Source organism: Pleurodeles waltl, chromosome 7 (genome assembly GCF_031143425.1).
Source record: "Pleurodeles waltl isolate 20211129_DDA chromosome 7, aPleWal1.hap1.20221129, whole genome shotgun sequence".
Classification (NCBI taxonomy): domain Eukaryota; kingdom Metazoa; phylum Chordata; class Amphibia; order Caudata; family Salamandridae; genus Pleurodeles; species Pleurodeles waltl.
The window spans coordinates 1082389945-1082403768 of NC_090446.1; the positions used below are offsets into that span (position 1 = coordinate 1082389945).

The 13824-nt window shown below is 41.7% G+C and overlaps 1 protein-coding gene across 3 annotated transcripts in view; it reads left to right on the top strand.

Annotated features, from left to right (window-relative positions):
• The window catches only part of MMD (monocyte to macrophage differentiation associated), a 153940-nt gene that overhangs the window by 96172 nt on the left and 43944 nt on the right, over positions 1 to 13824 (top strand). For all 3 annotated transcript variants that reach the window (XR_011194192.1, XM_069200023.1, XM_069200024.1), the window contains exon 7: positions 9178 to 9247. Coding sequence is in view for 2 of the 3 variants with exons in the window: in XM_069200023.1 (XP_069056124.1) it covers positions 9178 to 9247 (70 nt within the window). In the remaining variant the exon portion in view is untranslated. The remainder of the gene's footprint in view (positions 1 to 9177; positions 9248 to 13824) is intronic.

Consider the following 13824-nt stretch of genomic DNA (forward strand, 5'->3'; position numbering starts at 1 on the left):
ATCATGAAGTTGCAAAACCATCGGAAACTGCCCTGGTTCAAACATATTTCAACTATCCTGGCTGCTATTGGCCAGGATGACTTTTGGCTCCATCCAGAAAAAATCGGAAGGCCTAGTCTAGCTGTTATAAAAAAGGCATATTGGGAGCGAAAGACAGAAACTATGTGCGAGTCTCTTAGCCCTTTATTCAAGCGGTATATTTTGTTTAACCAAGAGCTTAAACCAGCAATATTCATAGACAGTATTTATCCGGAGGAAAAAAGGGCTCTCTACTTTAAATTCCGTATGGGCATACTACCAGTGACAGCGGTGGTTAACAGATGGCAATCCGCTCCTCCGGGTAGACTAGAATGCTGTCCATGCCTTCATGGCGGTCCGGAAACACTTTCCCACTTCCTTTTATTATGCCACTTTACGCTCAGACTCCGTAAACTGTACCTTCGTCCACTTTTCAGATCTTACGGAGTTAGGAAGTGCAAGGAGGCGGAAGCGCTATGTATGCGTTCAGATGAGAAATACATTGTGATAAAGGTCTCAACTTATATCTTGGAAGCATGGAAACTTCGTCTATCAATGCACCCACAGTTGGTACAGGCATAATAGTCTATGTTATCCCGTAGCTATTTAGCCTGGGAAATCGGTGCAGGGTAGTGAAAAACTGGGTTAGGCCTCAGGCTTTTATTAAATGGTTGGAAGGCAATGCAAGGCCCCAAATGATTCGTCCCATAATAAGATATTTTAAATATTAGACTTATAATGTTTTTCTAGAATAAGTTAAGTTTTTATGTAAATTATGGTCAAATTAGGTTTTACGATAATACATGGTAAATTGGATACATTTTTGGCACATGTTAAATCAAAAATTCAAGCATATTTTTCTTTTATTGAGATGTTTTATTCGATGTGATTTTTATTGAGTTTGATGGATTGATATCTATTGTGTGATTATTGTTAAGGCCGGATAGGCTAATAACAATTAAATAAATGGTAATGGTAAAATGGTAAACACATATTTTCCTCAATGATTTAGTCTAGGTGTTCCTCCTTATCTTAGAACATCTCAATAGAGAAATCACATGATACTGATTATCAGGGACATGTAGAAACCTTCCTTTAAAAACTGTGCATCAGGTGCACTATGCAATACACAGGCTAATAGTCAAATGTGCAAACAAAAAGACAAGAACTAGAGGGTCCTGATATTTGCATGATTAGGACACATCTGATCCCACCAAAAATTAAAGTAGCAGGAACAGAAGGGAACCGAAAACCGAATTAAAATAGACATTGAAAATTCGTCATGTTCAAAAAGGTAAACATAAGATATCTCCTATTGAGATGGAAAACTTGTCTTACTATAATATTGAGTCAGTTAACCAGTCTATCGCTACCCTGACAGTCAGGCTGGAAAACATTGAAGCAGGCCTAAGGCAAATTCTTGAAAACCAGTCTGGTCATACCAAAGGGAATTATACATAACATGGGGGTCCCTGGTACATCACTGCAGTCTGGAAATGTGAACCTGAACAATACATCAATAATAATAAAAGGTCTGACTGGTGAAAGGAATTTGAAAAAGAGAAATGGGACTAGGACATAGCTAAAATCTCAATAACTAAGCATGATGCGACATTGGTCAGGGGAAGTAACAAAAGAAAAAACCTATAGGAAGAACAAAAAAATTATTTGGGTGATAGTCAGGCATGTGACACAACACCGAGAGTACGGGTGATACACAAAGGCCAAAGTTACACAAATTTTAACTCTACCGTTGGTGACTACACCATATACGGTACTTATAAGCTAATGTTTCAGTTCCTTCTTCAGGAAAAAATGAAAACCTGGTTTTCTTTTAAGGAACAAAAGCCATATGCTACTTAGGAAACAGAACATCATTAACTAATGTAATATAGAAATTAGGCCACCTTGAGTCACAGATCTATAATTTCGTCCTTAGGTCCAATCAAGGCTACATAAATGTAGGGCTGCCTGTTCCTTTAAGGGAAGGGGCAGTAATGTGACTAACTGCAGGTGACACACTTTGATCCTGTATATCTCTTTTTATTTTCCTTCAATACCATTATAGCCAAATAGACATGCACTGGTGAAGTGTTGTCTCTTATGTTCACAGCATGAAATATCATTATCTGTGGAATTTAGTAACCAGAACAAGTTCAACCAACTATTGCGTAGCGATGGGCATCGTCATGACCATCCCCTCACAACACAGGGGAGCTTGTAATAGTATCAAAAGCAGCAACAAACGTGCAAAAAAAAACAAATAAAAAATAATAAAAACGCACAAAACGTCAAGCTATCAGGTATACTTGCTGTGTATCAAACACAAAAAGCATAGACAAAACAATAGCATGTGTGAATAAGCGGTAACACACAACACCATGTCATGTACTTTATGCACTGTAAACCTGCAGCCCAAAACCCAATATTTGGGCCTGTTTAATTTGTCAGGTTTAAAATCCTTACCCTCCTTTTGACAGTAGATCACCAGGCAATGGAAATCTGCTGTCAAATATAACTTTACTGTTTCTCTTCTAACATACAGGACCAGCAAGAAAAATTCATGATAGGACCAAATACACAAAAATAAATTTCCATTACTTAACTGTTACCCTCTTGTCAGTTACTTCGCAACATCAAGCCACCTTAGTTTTACCTTTCTAAAAGTAAAAATTGTTACACTGACACTCCATATTAATTTGGCACCTACAATTTCCACTGTGAAAAATAAGTCTTAATTGGTAAATCGTTCTCATTAAGGCATGTAGCCTTCAAAATTTTAGAAAAGGGCTGCATCTTATTTTCTGTCTAAGACTTAATGCAACACTTCGTTTTCTGTCAAATAAAAGCAACTAGCAGGCATCATTTTATTTTTTTAGAGCGGAGACACAAATGTATCAGTTCTGCAGAGCATTTAACATGATGTTGGGACTTTCGAAGAAACCCCTTTTTTTTATATTTTCCCTTTGGAATTAAGTTCTTTAATTGTATTGATGTTCTTCTGGAGAAACCAGAAATCCCACTTTTAGAGGCTTGTAGGGTCATTCTGCATTTCACAGAGACAAGGCCCTAATTTAAAAGGTCACAAGTGTCAACATGACAGCCTCCTCCATTGTTTATGGGAAAACTAAAGATAGCATCTCAGCAGCGTGACTTGAGCCAGCCTCTGTAGCTCTCCTAGCTTCTGCCACTCTGAATCTGTCAAAGACAGTAGGCCTTCCTATTTTCCTTCTAACCTGCAATAATTCACTCTATTTAAAAATAAAAAAAAATTCCTTTTTAGGCGCTAAAAAGAATTATCTCTATTTCCAGATTATTAAACTACATTTACTGTGAATAATTCACAAACCTTAATAACACACATACCAGTTGTTAGAATAAATGCTTGTTGCAATCCCATGCAATGGTACATATTTCATCAACCTCGAATGAATGAACGTCTCAGTAGGCCCAGCTGAAGTTAGAACCTTCAACCTTGATATTAAAACAAGCCTTTGTACTGGCACATTGACTCATTGAATCATAAGAAGGCACAACCTGCAAATATATATCAAACCTAAATGTATGCATTTACTGAAGCCTGAGACACTTTAAAAAGTACTCTGAATGAAAGAAAATGCAGTTTAAACAGTGCTTTTGCCCAAAATCGACTTTGATATTTTAGGCATTAAAAATCAATATCCTACAATTTTCTTGCATAATATGCATTACCAGAATGTCTATTACACAATCCATGAGTCAGCCATTGAAAATATTAACTTTATACTTTATAGAAATGAGCTTGTTTGCTCCTGCGCCAAGGGAAAATTGCACATACAAATGTCATTTTAGCGGTGCAACATAACTGAAATTAAATTTTAATGCTAGGAGGTCATAGTATAGGTATTAAGCTTTATAAATATTAAAAAACGATTTTGAAAGGCACTTATTTTTTTAATAATTTTTCCATAATTAATAAAAATTTTTTTTTTTTTTTTTAAAACAATTATTCTTTTTTTTGGGTGATAATTCCACATATAAAAGCAAGCTGCATCCCTTGCCTATTATTTGGGATACATTAACTCACAAGCCTAAGCGCATAAGCCTAACTTCAAATGCGTCACATTTTTGCGCCACTTTCATTTAAAAGGAAGGTTATGCAAAATTCCACCCGTGTTTAACTGGGAAAGTGCTGGCTGAATTGAACATTCCTATCAAATATACTGCAGCTGAAAAGTTTGCCTGTGAACATCTAATACAATGCATCTAAGAAAAATGCTGCAAATGTATTTATTTTTTTGCAAAAATAGATAATTTCGTTTTTTTTTTTGGGGCCCTATTTATATCTATTGAATGTGTTTTCTAATTTATTAAGCATTTAACGGCAGTTTTGTATATGTGCACAATTGCTCATTCTATAAATTAAAGAGCAACATATAGCTATGTTAGCACATCACATGGTTCATTTCAAGTTTCTACTTAATATTAATTAACCAACATTTTACTTAACAAACTGAAAACATCAAGAAGACCCACAAACACACATTGAGCTCATTTCAGATATAAACAGAAAACACTCAGGACACACAATACAGCGCGCTTTAGCCATTTTTCATAAATAGCGCCGTCGCGATTTACTTACAGAACCGTTTGCAGATCCTAGTTGTAAGTCATATTTACAAGAGAAAAGAAAACTTTTCTCAATAGTGTTCCAAAAAACTGCAAAAACAGCCTCACAGACATTTATTTCCAAGAATAGCGGACCCATACTTTATTAAACGTGATGGGGCCCACTCCGTGCTTCGCATATAGTTCATAGGTTGGAGTTCCAATCGGAGGAACCGGACATGAGTCCTCCAACCGGGAGTCCCTTTTACAACCAAGACAAAACAAATTTCCAAGTCTGCTAAGACCAGGCATCTTCGCTCACTAGTCTAGCTTCAAACTTCAAAGGATTATCGTTTACGATAGTCTTGTGAATACACGAGTCCTTCGGCTTTGGTACTTGCAAGTTCCAAATCAAAGTGATCCCAAAGGGATACCAAACCAAATGTCCAACTAAGGACCAAACCAAGTGTCCAACTAAGGACTGGGAGACGCTCCACTTATACTTAACTGAAAATATCGATGACGTCACCAGAAGACTCGTCTTATCGTTTCGCTCTACCAAACATCAAGGGTCCAAATCAGGGCGATAGCCAGGGCAGCAGTCCTTCGTAGCCGTCGGGAAGCGGGGAACCTCGCAGCAAAGTCTTTCGGACCACGTCGACCTGCAGGGGTCGATGAAGTGGCGGCCTTCCTCCAGAATTTTCACACGAAGCTCCCCACGGACCTCAGGCTTGGACCGGTACCGCTGGTATCGCCCCACGTTGGGCGCCAACAGAGGTACTGGGTTTTTCAGAACCGGTACTGATCCGGTAACCCAGTGGTGCCAGGGTACACCCAAAGACCTCGGGTACTTTCCTGATTCAGACCACAGAAACTCAGTCTTCTAGGTGAAGTCAAAGATCGAATTTATTGGTTGCAACCAAGTGACAAGCGTCCTAGAAGTATAACAGCATGGTTTGTATGTTCTCAGGAGACTGTGTTTCAATGCAAAGTCAGGTTTCCTTATATACAGTTTTTTAAGCTTCAGGCAAACATTCTTGACATTTTGGTTGGTCATTCACATGTTTTCACTACAAAGGAAAAAACAGTGTCATGATGAAACCTCATATTTCATGTCATCCAACCCATAATAAATTACCCGGCAAGGCCTAATATTTTACATCAGATAAGTGTGGACCCCCAATAAAAACGGGCACCTCCCCCTCGTAAAGTAAGAAGAAGAAAAGAGCAGGTGCAGGTGTGAGCAAGATTAGGCAGGGTGTGTGAGCGATAATAAGGGTTTTATGGCATGGTGTGCCTTGATGCTATCTGATTCGGCCACTGGGAGAGGGACTGACCAAACAGGTTTGGCCTGAGGCAATGGTTCCAGCTTGCCCAGGTCAGAGAAAAGTCAATCAAGGTGTACGTGTCCTTGGAATCAAATCGGACTGTATTATAAGCCTATGTGAGGGCAACTTTTAAAAATGGCTGCCATGTATAAAATGGGAGCCACGAGTGCAGGACGAAAATGGCGATTTCGAGGTGAAAACGCTGCTGGAATTGAGCGAAAATGCTCATGCTTAGTGTACTAGTCATTATCGGTCTTTTGATACTAAAATCGTACTGCTGTGGCAAAGTAAATTACATGGGTCCAGAATTTTTAGAACCACAGTTGGGGTGTTCAAGGCAACCCCCAAAGTCACAGCACCAGCAACACAGGGCCGGTCAGGTACAGAGGTCAAAGGAGGGCCCAAAACACATAGGTACCTATGAAGAACAGGGGTGCTCCGTTCCTAGTCTGCTTACAGGTAAGTACCTTCTTCCTTGGGGAGCAGACCAGGGAGGTTTTGTAGAGCACTGGGGGGGGGGGGGGACACACACAGGCACACAAAACACACCCTCAGCAGCACAGGGGCAGCCAGGTGCAGTGTGCAAAGTAGGTGTCGGGTTTGCTATAGAAAGCAATGGAGGGACCAGGGGGTCACTTAAGCGATGCAGGCAGGGCACAGGGGGGCTTCTCGGGCCAGCCACCGACTAGGCTAGGGTGAGGGCCGCCTGCTGGTCACTCCTGCACTAGTAGGTGGTTCCTTTCGGTCCTGGGGGCTGCGGGTGCAGTGCTTGGTCCAGGCGTCGGGTTCCTTTGTTACCAGGCAGTCGCAGTCAGGGGGAGCCTCAGGATCCTCCCTGTAGGTGCCGCTGTGGGGGTGTAGGGTGGTCGACTCAGGGTGTCTATGTCATTGGCGTCGCCTGGGAGTCCTCCCTGCATTGTTGGTTGTCCTGAACTCGAGCCGGGCGTCAGGTGCAGAGTTATGAAGACTCACACTCCTGGCAGGAAGTGAGAGTCTCTTTAAAAGTTATTTCAAATTTGCAAAGTTGTTGCAGTTTCTAAACAATGCCGCTGTTCTCAGGAATTCCTTGGTCCTTTAGGTGCAGGGCAGTCCTCTGAGTCCTCAGAGGTCGCTGGTCCCGCGGCATGCGTCGCTGTGTAGGTTCTTTGAGTCTGGAGACAGGCTGGTAGGGGTAGGGCCAAGTCAGTTGGTGTCTACGTTGTCTGTGTGGGGCTTTCAGGTCAGCATTCCTTCTTTCTTCAGGTTGCAGGAATCTGATTTCCTGGTTTCAGGGTTGCCCCTAAATACCGAATTTAGAAGTGTATTTAGGTCTGGGGGCCAGTAGCCAATGGCTACTGTCCTTGAGGGTGGCTACACCCTCCTTGTGCTTCCTTCCAGAGGGGAGGGGGGGCACATCCCTATTCCTATTGGGGGAATCCTCCAATCTCAAGATGGAGAATTTCTAAAGGCAGGGGTCACATCAGCTCAGGCACCTTAGGGGCTGTCCTGACTGGTAGGTGACTCCTTGTTTTTCTCATTACCTCCTCTGCACTTGCCGTCAAAAGTGGGGGCTGTGTCCTGAGGGGCGACCATCTCCACTAGCTGGGATGTCCTGGGGTGCTGTAACAGGCAGGAGCCTTTGAGGCTCACCACCAGGTGTTACAGTTCCTGCAGGGGGAGGTGAGAAGCACCTCTACCCAGTGCAGGCTTTGTTCCTGGCCACAGAGTGACAAAGGCACTCACCCCATGTGGCCAGAAACTCGTCTGGTTTGTGGCAGGCTGGCAGAAACCGGTCAGCCTAGCAGTAGGAGTCGGACTGGTATTCAGGGGGCATCTCTAAGATGCCCTCTGGGTGTATTTTACCAGACATCCTACACTGTCATCAGTGTGCATTTATTGCGCTGAGAAGTTTGATACCAAACTTCCCAGATTTCAGTGTAGCCATTATGGAACTGTGGAGTTCGTAATTGACAGACTCCCAGACCATAAACTCTTTATGGTTTCCCTGCACTTACAATATCTAAGGTGTTGGCTTTGACACCGTAGGGGCATTTTGCTCATGCAACTGTGCCCTCACCTGTGGTATAGTGCACCTTGCCTTAGGGCTGTAAGGCCTGCTAGAGTGGTGACCTATGCCACAGGCAGTGGGATGTGGGCATTGCACTCTGAGGGGAGTGCTATGTCGACTTACACATTTTCTCCCCTCCAGCACACACAAGCTGTGAGGCAGTGTGCATGTGCTGAGTGAGGGGTCCCCAGGGTGGCATAATATATGCTGCAGCCCTTAGAGGCCTTCCCTGGCCACAGGGCCCTTGGTGCCAGGTGTACCATTTACAAGAGTCTTAGCTGTGTGCCAGGGCTGTGCCAATGTGGGAACAAAAGTACAGTTTAGGGAAAGAACACTGGTGCTGGGGCCTGGTTAGCAGGGTCCCAGCACACTTGCAATCATAAGGCAAAAAGTTAGGGTAACCATGTCAAGGGAAGCATTTCCCTACACTGAGGTACTAATACTCCTGGCTGGTGTGAGAGTGTACTCTTCCTGCCTAGCCCTAAAACCTGGGACTTACTAAACTTTCTCAAGTGTTTGCGCTTGGAGAACTGATGACCAGAATTAACCTTCCAAGCTGATTCACTGAGGGTGCCTTGCCAGTAGTTTGACTTCACCTGAGCTCCCACTACATTCTTCTCTGCAGCAGTAAATCAAATTCCATGGACCTGACCAGCATCCAGTTATGTCAAATCCTCTCCGGCTTATACCTTTCTAAATTTGTATCTTCTATTCCCCTTATTGGACTCTTGGTGTCATTTTGTGCATTAATATATTCTTTATTTTCACAAGTTGTAGTGGGATTTTTAGTGTAGTTTTAGTGTGCTCGACTTTTAAACTGTTTTTGGTACTTCTGAATACTTTATGCATTTTCTTAAGTTAAACCTGTGTGCTCTGTACGATAGCTACCAAGGATTGAGCTCAGGTTTAAATCCTGAAACCTTTACTAGACCTCACAGGAATAGTGCATTAATATTGTGTATCATTCACCTCAACTAATCAACTTTCTCACACGCTGAATGCGAACATGTGCTAGAGAGAGGCACAAGTATGGTGGGTCAGTTTGATATTCATTATAGTGAAGGCTGTTTTTTAACAGCTAACCAGTTTCTTCAAGTAATATCATTAAAGAGAATGTTAAAGTATTACTTTACAATAAATGTATCCGGTATATAGTGTGCATTCAAAAATGTTTATTTTTTTATTTTTGTTTTTTAGATATAAGATTATTGAACTCCTCTTCTATTTGGCAATGGGTTTTTCTCCTGCCCTAGTTGTGACATCAATGGTAAGAAATTGAAATGTTAATATGATGAATCTATGCTTCAAATTTAGATACAAGATGAAAGTTATTAATCGAATAATTTTTTGTGTATTCCCTTCCTCCTCTCTTTATCATTCCTGTGATTTTTTCCTGCTTAGCCCTTTCATTTAAATTTTTAGTATAGTTTGACAAGCCAACAACATTAAGCTCAGACATAAAACCTAGTATGTATACACAGAAAGCACAGGCTATTTCTTAAACATATGAAGTTAGTATTGTACTTTACCAGACTGAATGACTAAGTTAAATATTTTATGTAAAACAAAATGTGTACCAAAACACCCAAAGCCCTCCTCTGGTATTTCTCCACCTTTATGATCATTGCATTTGGAGGCAAATTCAACTTTACAACTTAGATATTCTTTGCAACTCGTTGCTTTTTTAGAAAGGTGTGCATGCTCAACTTGAGTAGATATTGCTTCTACTTCTTGATCTTAATTGAAATGCATTGAATAATCCTATTAACTCTATATATATATATATATATATATATATATGTTCGATGGCATGTGTAGCTGCAGATACACATGCTTTGCACATCCCGCCATCTAGTCTCGGAGTGTTACAAGTTGTTTTTCTTCGAAGAAGTCTTTTTCGAGTCACGAGACCGAGGGACTCCTCCCCTTTCGGCTCCATTGCGCATGTGCGTCGACTCCATCTTAGATTGTTTTTTTTCCGCCATCGGGTTCGGACGTGTTCCTTTTCGCTCCATGTTTCGGTTCGGAAAGATAGTTTTTTATATATATATATATATATATATATATATATATATATATATATATATATCCGAAAAAAGACTATTGTCGACCGACCTTAGGGTTCGGCACAGAAAAAGGCCACTCTTCCGTCGGTATCGGAGTCGAGTAAGTCCATAAAGAGTTCTATTTCGGACTAGCGCAAGTGTCCTCACTCCTCGGAGTCGAAGCCTCTATGCCCTGCTTTGGAGCCGAAACAACCGACTCGATTTTCGGGACCGAAAAAAACTTCCATCTTTGGAACTGAAAAAATCTTCTTATTCAGAAGAGCAAGGACTTTTGATCCATCTTAAACAGAGCTCAAAATCCCTACATGAACAATCTTATAGACCTTCTGATGAGGACACTGAGATTCAGCCTATCCTTGAGGTTATGGATGAAAGACAATCCAAGATTCACATTCACAAAGAGACTGGCAGAATAGTAACTGCACCTCCTCTGCAAACCAAAAGGAAGCTGGCCTTTCAGGAACAATTAGACACTGTTCAACCACCAGCAAAAATGTATAAACATAAGGAGAAGCCAGCACCTGCCCATACTTCTCCCCCCTCATTCATTACAACTTTCTTTTTCGCCTCCACCCACTAGCCTACCAGCTTTACCTTCACCAACTCATTTGCAGTATTCACATGGTGATACAGTGGATCCTTGTGATCTATATGACCCAGATCCTATTCCTGACAATGACCCTGATTTGTACCCTTCCAAGCCTTCTCCAACAGAGGACACTACTGCATACACGCAGGGTGTTTCCAGGGCAGCAGCATACCATGGGGTGCTTATGCACACTGAGCCCCTAGAAGAGGATTTTCTGTTTACGTGTGTGTACGGGAACACCCACACCCTAAACTAGATATCGATGCCTTCCTATGCTACCTGGCATGGTTAAACATGGAGATCAAATATTTTGTGAGCCAGTCAAACCTAGAGTAATTATTCCACCCATTGATAAAAAGTATAAACCTGCTCCTACAGACCCTGATTATATTACACACCAAGTTCCTCCAGAATCAGTGGTAGTAAGTGGGGCTAGAAAGAGGGCTAATAGCCAGTCATTGTGGGATGCTCCTCCCCCTGATAAGGAGAGTAGGAAATTTGATGCTGCTGGCAAGAGAGTGGCCACACAGGCGGCCAACCAATGGCGAATTGCCAACTCGCAAGCCTTGCTAGCAAGATATGATGGAGCCCACTGGGACGAGATGCAGGAACTCCTACAGCACCTCTCAAAGGCACATCAAAAAAGGGCACCGCTAATTGTAGAGGAGGATCAGGCCATTAGCAATAATCAGATACGGTCTGCCATTGATGCTGCAGATACAGCAGCTAGAAGTGTCAATACTGCCATTACTATACATAAACGTGCATGGCTACGTTCTTCTGGTTTTAAATCATAAATCCATCAGGCGGTGCTCAACATGCCTTTTAATAAGAAGCATTTGTTTGGCCCTGAAGTCGATACGGCTATAGAAAATCTGAGGAAAGACTCCGACACTGCCAAAGCAATGGGAACACTATACACAACACCTTATAGAGGCTCCTTTTGCTGGTAACAGTTCAGAGGAGGATTCAAGCCACAATCCACTGAGGCTTCTACCTCCCAGGCGAAGCAAGGGCAACAGCAGAAGCAATACCAGCGAGGGTGTTTAAGGGGTCTTACAGAGGCCAATACTTTAGAAACAGAGGCAAGTTCCAAACTTAAAAACAAGCCACTACCCCATCTAAACAGTAACTTTATTTGCCATCCCTGAACTCCACACATCGCCTCTGGGGGTAAGACTGCAGCAGTTCCACTCCCATTGGCAAAACATCACCACAGACCATTGGGTACTGTCAATTATCTGCAATGGCTATTGCCTAAAATTGATATCTACCCCTCCAAACATTCCTCCACTATACCACAAGCTGTCCCCAGAACACAATGTTCTATTACAGCAAGAAGTACATTCGCTACTACTAAAACAAGCAATAGAATTGGTCCCACATTCTCAACAAGGAATAGGAGTATACTCACTATACTGCCTCATTCCCAAAAAGGTTGGCACTCTTAGGCCCATCCTAGACCTCAGATCTCTAAATTTATATATCCTGTCATAACACTTTAACATTGTTTCTCTACAGGACGTAATTCCACTACTACAAAAACAAGATTACATGACTGCATTGGACCTCAAAGGTGCGCATTACCATATATCCATCCATCCAGCTCACAGAAAATACCTCAGGTTTGTGATAGCAGGAAAACATTATCAGTGCAAAGTTCTACCATTCGGCATAACAACAGCTCCAAGGGTATTCACAAAATGTCTAGCGGTAGTGGCAGCCTTCCTAAGAAGGCAGCACATACATGTCTTTCCATATCTAAACAATTGGCTAATAAAATCAAGCAATTTTATACAATGCCAACAACACACTCAGTACGTAATAGAGGCCCTACATGCACTAGGGTTCACTCTCAACTATTAAAAATCTCATCTTCAGGCTAAAGAGCCTTAGCCTATCCAAATACACAAAGGATACAAGCTTTCCAAAATATCATACCACAAATACAGCCAAATCAACAATACACTGTAAGATTTATCATGAAAATCTTAGGAATGATTGCATCCTGCATAGCAATAGTACTGCATGCAAGACTGAACATGAGGACACTAAAACACTACCTCAAACAGCAACGGTCCCAAGCACAGGGACAATGGCAAGATCTAGTGTTGTTGGACCGCCAAACTCACAAGTCCCTTCAATGGTGGGATCTCTGCAATTTAATGAAGGGGCGGTCATTTCAAGACCCTGTGCCTCAGACCACAATAACAGATGCATCAATGATAGGTTGGGGAGCTCATCTCAACAACCTTACCTTCCAAGGGGAATGGGATTCAAAACAGCAAAATGTTCACATAAACCATTTAGAATTATTAGCTGTATTACTTGCCCTAAAAGCGTTTCAACCCCTTCTCAAACACAAGATTGTGCTGATAAAAACAAACCATATGACAACCATGTATTACCTGAACAAACAAGGTGAGACACATTCATCTCAACTGTCCCTTCTAGCCCAAACTATATGGAAATGGGCAAATCACAATCACATTCATCTATTAGCAGAATACATTCTAGGAATACACAATCAGCTAGCGGATCTCCTAAGCAGGACCCACCAACAGACACAAAAATGGTAGATTCACTTTTAGGTATTTCAAAAGTACTTTCAAAAGTGGGGAACACCCACACCCTAAACAAATTTTTTGGATTCACTTTTTTAAAGGAAGAGTAATTTCCTAACTGTTTTTGGCAGGATGTCAGCTTTTTTATTTTGACTGCTCTGAAGCACAGGAGGTTTTGTGTTCACAGTGGCTGACGAGATGTATACTTAAAGTATTTCCAAGATATGAGGCCTTATTTAGTGCTTAGTGGACAGGCTACTCTGTCACAAATAAGACTGCTATTCGAGCCACAGTACAAAAAGTAGCCCCTGGCACGTTGTGACGGAGTATCCCATCTGACAAACTCTAAACAAGGGCCTTGGTTTGGAGGAACTCCCCTACATTTCTTAATGTATAAAGTCATCCTGAAAAACAGAAAAGTGGGTCAAGAATAGCCTTGGCCCATTATGACAGTCTTACCTTCACTGTCATCCCTGAGCCCACATAATGCTTGTTCAGTGCACAGCTAAGCATCTATTCACCAATCCAAACTGCTCTCCTTTGCAGCAGTACTGTAAAATTTCACGGATAAACATTTGGAGCTGACACCTCATCTAAAGATAAAGGATTCCAAAGTTGTGGTCAT